Source organism: Nicotiana sylvestris, chromosome 7 (genome assembly GCF_000393655.2).
Source record: "Nicotiana sylvestris chromosome 7, ASM39365v2, whole genome shotgun sequence".
Classification (NCBI taxonomy): domain Eukaryota; kingdom Viridiplantae; phylum Streptophyta; class Magnoliopsida; order Solanales; family Solanaceae; genus Nicotiana; species Nicotiana sylvestris.
The window spans coordinates 114,813,471-114,823,141 of NC_091063.1; the positions used below are offsets into that span (position 1 = coordinate 114,813,471).

Consider the following 9,671-nt stretch of genomic DNA (forward strand, 5'->3'; position numbering starts at 1 on the left):
GAGTGGTAAATTAAGATCTTCTGAAGTTAATACTGATGAGATACCTAGTGGACCTGTAGGTATAGACCCTGGTTTTGAAGACATGTATAAAGATAGGGGATCTAAATATGCTGGAAAGTTGGGAGGGGATGAGCAATATCTGGACAGTTCAGATCCAGGTAGTGAGGATACAGATGATGAAGTAGATGAAGAAGATGGGGTGAATAACCCTCAACCAAGAAGATACAGCAGTGTGGTATACTTTGATCCTGCTTGTAAGAAAATTTGTTTCCAGTTGGAAATGGTGTTTGAAAATGTGAAACAGTTCAGATCTTCTTTGCAAGATTATGCTGTACAAAGAAGAGTTCAAATTAAGTTGAGGCCTAATGAATAACATAGGGTTAGGGCAAAATGTGTGAACTCAACAAGATGTAGATGGCATATTTTGGGAAGTTTGGAGGGACACACAAGGAAATTCATTGTCAAGAGCTACTATCTTGTTCATAAGTGTTTTAGAGCAACCAGAAACAAGATGGTTAATACAGCATGGGTAGCTAAACATTTCAAGGACAAGATTATCAACCAACCTGACATTAAGCTTAGGAAGTTGCAGGATTTGATTAGGATAAAGTATGGTGTGTATGTGGGAAAATCCATATGTTCTAGGGCTAAACATCAGGTCATGGGTCAATATCTTGGTGATTACAAGAAGGAGTTTACTAGAATATATGATTATGCTGACATATTGAGGTCTACAAACCCTGGCAGCACTGTTGTTGTGAAGATCTCCAAGGAGACAATACCTGGTAAGGAGGTGTTTATGGGTATCTACATTTGTCTACATGCTTGCAAAGTTCGTTGGTTGGAAGGGTGTAGAAATGTTATTGGCTTTGATGGAGCATTTTTGAAGGGTGTGTGTAAGGGTGAGCTACTATCATGCATTGGTAAATATGGTAACAACCAAATGTACCCTGCAGCCTGGGCAGTGGTGGAAAAGGAGACAAAGCACACATGGTCATGGTTTTTTAGGTGCCTGATGCATGATCTGCAGCTCACTGAATCCCAAGGTGAGGGGCTAACCATCATTTCTGATATGCAGAAGGTATATACTACACTCATGTTCTTCCTTTAATTACTTGGATACTTTTATATATGTTTATGATATTCTAATTGTTTTTTTGTTGCTTAAGGGACTTGTTGCATCTGTTTCTGAGTTGTTACCAAATGTTGAGCATAGAATGTGTGCAAGACACATATGGAGCAACTGGAAACAAAAGTGAAAAGGAGAGGAAAGAAGGAAGAAGTTTTGGGCCTGTGCAAGGGCTTCATTTGAATCATATTTGAAGGGTAAGATAGATGAGCTGACAGAATTAGGTGATAGTAAGATCATTGAGGACTTGTTGAGATACCCAAAACAATGTTGGTGTAGAGCATTCTTCAAAGATTGGAGTAAATGTGATTCTGTGTAGAACAACATGTGTGATACCTTTAACAGTTGGATCTTGTCTATTAGGCACAAGTCTATCATAACTATGTTAGAAGATATTAGAGTGAAGGTGATGGAGAGGAAGACTACCATGAGAGAATTTGCAACAAGGTGGATTTCTGATGTATCTCCTATGGCAATGAGGTACATAGAGGAACAATCGCAATATGTTGTTAAGCATGAATTTAAATGGAATGGGGATACTGGGTATGAGATACAACATGGGGTTTACAAACATATTATTGACTTCTCCAACAATACATGCACATGTAGATCATGGCAGCTCAAAGGAATACCATTCTCCCATGCAATATGTGCAATGTTTTTTAAGAGATTTGAGCCCGATGACTATGTAACCCACTGGTACAAGAAAGAAACATACTTGAAGGCTTTTAGTTGTTACATACAGCCAATAACCAACATGGAGATGTGGCCATCAACATAGAATCTAACTATTGAGCCTCCTGTGATTACCAAGATGCCTGGTAGACCTAAGAAGAATAGAAAAAGAGCTCAAGATGAACCTAAGAAGAAGTTTGGTAAGAGATCAAGGAAAGGGACACCAATGACATGCTCTAATTGTAACACAGTAGGCCATAACAAGAAGGGGTGTCCTATCCTGGTAAGGTATTCAATTTGTGTCTGATTGTGTCTTGTACTTTGGTTGTTTCTATATCTCATTTTTTTATTTTGGAAATTTCAGAAAGGACAAGGATCTGGAACAACAGGAACCAGTAATGCTGGTGCTACTCAACCATCACAGGCTGCTCAAACAACAACTCAACAATCAGGTCCTACAAGTGATTTTGGAACTGCCAGGGCCAAAAATACTCAACCATCAGTTATTGCAAGTGCATCTGTAAGTATTCATTTTAGTTAATTTAGGTAATCTGTATTAGGACCAAAATTTTTAAATTACAAGATAGTACTTTATCTTACATCAGGATACTGGAAGTATGAGATCAAGAACTTCTGAGGATATTATAGCTAGTGTTAGGGGAAGGCCAAGAGGTAGTGGACTACGAGGAAGACCAAGAACTACTGGATTTGGTATATTGTTTAGTGATACAGGAACAGTGATAGAAAGGGTAAGATCATTAAGAATTTGAATTTTTATTTATATATTAGTAGTTTGGGTACTAATTTGGCTTCCTATGCAGTGTGGAGCAAGAGATAGGGTACATTCTGCTTCTACAAAAGTAGTGGATGCTGGGCAGACCAATATCGATCTTGGATATAGTGCACCTGGACTAAGGTGGCAAGGAAGAAATGCTATATCACAAAGGCAACTTCAACAATAGTTGAGGAGAAGACAAACTCAAGCAAGCCTTAGCCAACCTCAAGTCCATTCTTTATCTCAGCCAAGCCAGTCTCCATGTCCAAACTTGAGCCAATCTCAGCAAAACATCAACCAATCTCAACCTTGAAGCTGACTGAATGTTTGTTTTTGTGGTAACTTAAGTCTGTTAGTTGCAGAACTTCATTTGTAGGTTAACTTAAGTCTTTTTAACTATGACTTTTCTTTTGGAACAATGTTTAAACTATTTATACTACTAGACAGCAGTTCAGTGCTAATTTTGTCAACCAAGAAGGCTGATCGAACTTGGTTGTTTATATATGTGTGCTTATTTATGTTAAAATTGGTTTTCATTCCACAAAAAATACATCATTCATTCTGTCATTATCATTGCACATATGGTTATGAAGTTAGTGCTAACTACACTAAGAAGAAAATTACAATTATTAGTGCTACTACAACAACTAAAGTTACAATGATCTTCACCCTATTCCTATGATGTGGTCGATCTCTCTCTTTAATTCTTGATAACAGCCATGAAATCACCTATTTATAGTGATCTGGAAGAGGTGGGTCAAACCACCTAAAAAAATTACAAGAATTGGCTCGATTATAGTTTGAGCACCCATAAAACCTCCTTCCTGGATTTGTTGGCTTCCAAGTGATGCAAATATGAGCTTCAACTCCACAATGACAAAATACATGACTTTGATTCATTATCACAATCTGGAAAAAGAAAAAAAATTAAAGAAAGCTTCAGATTTTAAGAAATAGGCGAAATGAAGCTTCAAATGCATATAATAGAGGGATAATGTGTATGCAATTGAAAGAATAAGACCCCACTTAAATAGGCCCTATTTTTGACCGTTGGGCATTGGGAAAGGGGTATCTCACGCTCCTAAAAGTCGTGACATTCACGCAGGGGGCTGACTAGGACCAACTGACGCAATATGGGATGGGTCAACGGTCAATTGTGTTTATTAGTTATAGGTTTCAGGAGTTTGAGTGTTTAAATGGGAAATACAAAAGTTTATGTATCGGCTTTTAAAAGTCCTACAAGTTTGAGTGGCCAGGAAGCCATTTCGCCTTAACTGTACAATGAGCATTTCAAAACCTTCTAATATAATTCAAGTGTGGTGTGTACTCTTTCCTTTATAAGTTGTTTGTGTCATGACCCAAAACTCATCCCGTCGTGATGGCGCCTATCGTGGAACTAGGCCAACATCAACTCAACGCAACCCAAAACCACAATACTAAAATTGAATCATTTGCGGAAAAACATTTATCATTTTAAATAAATTATGACATATTCATATTACGATACAACCATCCCAAAACCAGGGTGTCACGGAGTACATGAGTGTCTAGGTGAATACATAGTCTATTAAAGTGTCTAAAGGGGCAATTGTAATACAACTGAAAATGAGAAGGAGAGCCAAGGCTTGTGAATGCCATGCAGATACCTCAACAAACTCCATAGCCTGCAACCTCAATCAGCGACTGCCATTGGGTCCAAAAGTATCTGGGTACGCATACAAGGTGTAGGGGGTAACGTGAGTACACTAACTCAGTAAGTAACAAGTCCAACCTTTAGACTGATAGGTAGTGATGAACTCAACCTCATCAAAGATAATAGAAATACGGTACGAAAACATAGGCATGCTTTCAGTTAAATAAATAGCCCAAACAGTAAAACAGAGCAGGTATATACAGGATAAGGAAGTGTAACTCTGCTACGTCTATATGCCAATGCACATGCTATATGAAATGCACCATGTTGAGTGCCTCATGTGCCCACAATATCAAATGCTCGTCCACTCAGTACTGTATATGGCTCGTACGACCCAAGGAAGATCCATCCCGGATTATATACATCTCTGACAACAGTCTCTCAGTATTAAGGAAGGTCATTCCAGTCTATGGAGAAAATCCATCTCCAAATAATGACAATAACAAACTTACAACCACTTGGTACTGTATATGGCTCACAAAGCCAAGGTAAGATCCATCCCGGAATATATACACATTACTGACAACAGTCATTCAGTACCGAGGAAAGCCATTCCAGCCCTATGGAGAAGATCCATCTCCAGGTATAAGTACTTTAGACAAGATCCATATCCAGGGAAGATCCATCCCTCAATAATATCATCTGCGCTAACTGGGGGTGTGTAGACTCCGGAGGGGATCCTTTCAGCCCAAGCGTTGTAACAAGCCAACGAAGGCATAATCAATATCCCGTTGCGACGTGCAGCCCGATCCCATATTATCACTCAATATCAGGCTCTCAGCCTCACTCAGTCATCACTCTCCAGTCTCACACACACACGGGCTCAAAATGTTATGATACTAGCCCGAAACAATGATATGATATGCCAAATAACAATAATCGAGACTAAGACATGATATAATATGCATGAACAGGACTGCGTACGGAATATCAATGAAGCTAATGATATGACAATAAGAAACGACCTCTCGGGTCTCAACAGTATTGCCGTGAATCTTTAACATGATAATTAGCATGATTTACAGCTCATTACCTTAGTCACATAATCAGAACACATATATCAGGAAGAAAGAGCTACTAAGCGGTGCCATGGAATGATCCAGGCCGCAACTCTCACGGTGCACGCCCACACACCTGTCACTTGACATTTGTGTTACCTTAATAGTAATGATAGAACACATAGTTTTGGATTTTGAACCCTCAGAACCAAGTTTGAAAGTGTTACTTACCTCAAACTAAGCCAAAACTCTAACCCGCGATGCCCTTATCTCTCGATTCGACCTCCAAATTCTCCGAATCTAACCAAAATCAGTATATTATCATCAGCATACGCTAAAGGAATGAAATCTATACAAAAATTATCAAATTAGATAAAAAATCCCGAATTTGCTCAAACCCGGCCCCCCGGGAACACGTCTCGTAATCCAATAAAAATTACAAAACTAGAAAGCCCATTCACTCACGGGTCTACCCATATCGATTCTCCAATTCTCTTACATTTCCCCCCAATTTTCACCCCGGATTCCCAAATTAAATGATAAAAATCAAGACAAATCATGGAATTTAACCAAATTTGAGTGAAGAACCCAATCACTCCTCTGAAAATCGTTTCCAAAATCGCCTTCTCCCGAGTTCAGTTTTGAATTTTGGAATTCTGAACTCAAACCCTCATTTTTAAACTTAAAAATTCTGCCTAGACATTTCCTTAATCGCGATCGTGGAAACACATTCGCGATCGTAAAGAACAACTTTGTTGCCTCAACATTTTACTCTACGCGACCGCGTTACTGCACACGCGAACGCGATGCAGTGATTCCTCTAATTTTATCGTGATTGACCCCACGCGAACGTGAAGGGTAATGCCAGCTTTCCTCTGCCGCCTTATTTCTTATACGCGAACACGGCCTGGCCCACGCGTTCGCGTTGCACAACCTGACTGACCTATGCGATCGCGTCCCATTCTCTGCGATCGCAAATATTTAACCCAGCTGGCCTCCTATTTTCCCTACGCGATCATGAACCTCCTCTCGCGATCGCGATGAAGAATACACCAGCTGCAGAACACTAGCAAATGAGCAAACTCCTTAAGTCCATAAATGACTCGTTGAGCATCCGAAACACACCCGAGGCCCCCGTGACCTCAACCAAACATGCCAACACATCCCATAATATTATTCAAACTTAGTCGAGCATTCGAATCACTCAAAACAACATCACAACACCAAATCAACCTCGGATTCAAGCTTAAGAACATCTAAATTTCCAAATTCCACAAACAACGCCGAAACTTATCAAACCTCATCCGAATAACCTGAAATTTTGTACACACTTCACAAATGACACTACGAACCTACTCCAACTTCCAGAATTCCATTCCAACTCCGATATCAAAATTTCCATTGTCGACTAAGAAATGCCAAATTTTTAATTTCGCCAATTCAAGCCTAATTCTTTCACGGACCTCCAAATCATATTCCTGACGCGCCTCGAAGTCCAAAATCACCTAAGGGAGCTAACCAAATCATAAAAATCCAAATCTGATATCGAATACTAAAAATTCAAATTTTGGTCAAACCTTTCAAATTTAAAATTTCAAGCTGAGAATCGTTCTTCCATATCTGTTCCGATTAACGTGAAACCAAAATCGACATAAGTCATAATACATCACACGGGGCTAGTCATGCCCGAGAACTGGCGAGCGAAGTGCAAATGCTCAAAACGACCGGTTGGGTTGTCACATCCTCCCCCACTTAAACATACGTTCATCCTCGAACGTGCCTAGAGTTGTTCCGAAAATCATCAAATTGTTGTATAACCTTACCATGCACATACTCGGGGGTCATTCCACGTCACCCTATCTCATATAGGTCCGATAGCACAATGTAACCGAAATTTCACAATCCAACCTAGCCCATAAACCTTAGAACCAAATTCCCACTCCCGAAATTATCTATAAGATCGAGATCTCACATCTACGCACCGAATAAATATGAACACGCTACATTAAGCCATAACCACAATTCAAAATGGAAATTACTTGATATACCACACAACTCAAACACCCATAGTGATAACTTCTAATCACAGCAGTTGCCCAAATAACCTAATTCAGGTAATAAGCCTCTTATCAAACCAAAGACCCATTCCAACACTTTCGTATACTGCCAATGATGAAAGAAACATGCAAAAATCATACTCATTCCTCTGATCAACCAGTCATGGAGTCCCCTCTCCATCAGCAAGGACCGTAGTAAATTTCTAAGCTGAATTATGATATTACCCTTCCAACATGCTAAAATCGAATTCGATAGTATTCATTCTAGGTTCAATGACCTCATCTTATCCAACACGACTACTCTAGTGACATGACACATCAATACGATCTAAAGTCACAATCCGTGTACCAAAAAGCAACAACCCAAATGTACTCCAATCACGGAAAATGACTCAAATGAGAGAGTTGTATTGCAAGCTCACTAGTACCACCACAACAGAATGTTGAGAACCAATCACACATCGTAGAACCATAACACACGACCCTATCAAAATACTGGTCCACATGAGACGCCTCAAGTCACCATGCTCAAAATCATCAGCCACGCGCAATTTGATGTCTAGTCCCAAAAGTAAATTACCACGACCACGGAGAAGCAAATGACATAACACCACATAAAACCCAAAAGAACATAACCAATATGCCATCCATCGAGCAATACCCCAATAGAACCGCACCATATGTGCATATAACCAACAAATCATAACTCCTCGACACACGAAAAGGTAACTCATTGATTGCTCCAAAGCATGAATAAGCTCAATAACAATCGAATGGCACATCCCTCAACAATACCAATTCGGAGTCAACATATCCGACTCGGTACAGAACACCTCCATATAGGCCTACCAATGAACCCCAAATCAACTTTGGTCCACAATAGATAAATAACTCTCCGAAAGTTCACAATGACTGAATCATGGCACATACTATCATCTGACTAGCTTTACCCACATCTTCGCAGTCCACCACCATGAAATAACCTGTTTATGAGAATTCACAGTCTCCAAATCCATGCAGCACATGAATCACCCCATACGATCTCAACTCTACTGCTTGGATATCTAACACCCCTCTAATACTCGATCATTCCACGAGGAATACTCCTAAAATTCTTTTGTGAAACCAAGTGTCACACCTCCTTTTTACCGCGCCCGCGGGGGACGCGTGGGGGAGTTTTCTTCAATTAAAGGACAGTCGAAACGGGATTTGTTTATTTGTTTCAAAGTCGCCACCTGGGAATTTTAAGGCGTCCCAAGTCACCGGTTTTAATCCCTGAATCGAGGAGAATATGACTCTGATTGTTATTCTACGAACCAGAAATCCTGAGTAAGGAATTTTGTTAATTCGGGAGAAGGTGTTAGGCATTCCCGAATTCCGTGGTTCTAGCACGGTCGCTTAACCATTTTTATATTTGGCTCAATTATCTTGATTTACTAAATACCTTTTTCTTGTTGCTTGATTTTATTGCCGCTTATTGTTTAGATTGTTTACAATTATATAAACGAATCACGCGTACGTATATTCGTATTATGTATCTTTTATAAATGTAGAGCATCGTGCCACGCATACGTGTACACAATAGGGTTGACAATATATTTTTTTATATATATTTTTATTATAAAAATCATATGTTTGAAATCGTGCTTAGAATAAAATTAAGAACGTTTGTCGCTCTTGTATTGATTAAATAATGAACCGCACATCTCGGGTTTTTTATGAAATTAATTTGATATTCTCCGAAAAATCCTTTTTTTATTAAATGTTCGCTTGAAGTTGCGCGAACGCATAATCCGAATTGCTTTTAGAAATATAATCAGGTCACGCGAACGTATCCCTAATCACAAAAAAATATTCTTGATGGTAGTATAAATTTTTCACAAATTGTTTATTACATCCATATATTTTTATGTGAAAGTCATGGTAAATCACTATTTAAGACGCCTCTAAATTACTCGAAAAGAATTCACAAATTATTGAGTGCTGACCACAAATTATATTTTTTTTGCGTATAAATTATATTCCTCCAAGCCATTTAAACTTAAAGAGTAAAATAAGCGAAGTGTGATTAATACTACCATTTTTCTCGTATATGTATACTCAAAATGTGAATGGCGTATGAAACTAAAAAAATCGATTCATGAAAGGAAATGATATTTTCGAAGAATTTTCATTACTCTATTTGTAATGAATGTTATTTTTACATTCTTAAAATTGTTACACATTATAAATCTAATCTCCTTCTATATTGCTTGTTCCTAATCTGATAGGCCTAATTATTTTTGATTAATTCTGCTTATGATTGAGTTTGGGATATATATATATATAATCAAGCCAATTTGAT

At 38.7% G+C, this 9,671-nt stretch overlaps 1 protein-coding gene across 1 annotated transcript; it reads left to right on the forward strand.

Annotated features, from left to right (window-relative positions):
- Positions 1-511: 511 nt before the first annotated feature.
- Positions 512-1,910, forward strand: LOC138873645 (uncharacterized). The gene is made up of 3 exons (XM_070152121.1): positions 512-1,081; positions 1,170-1,255; positions 1,475-1,910. Exons 1-3 carry the CDS (start codon positions 512-514, stop codon positions 1,908-1,910), a joined length of 1,092 nt encoding a protein of 363 aa, XP_070008222.1.
- Positions 1,911-9,671: the final 7,761 nt, after the last annotated feature.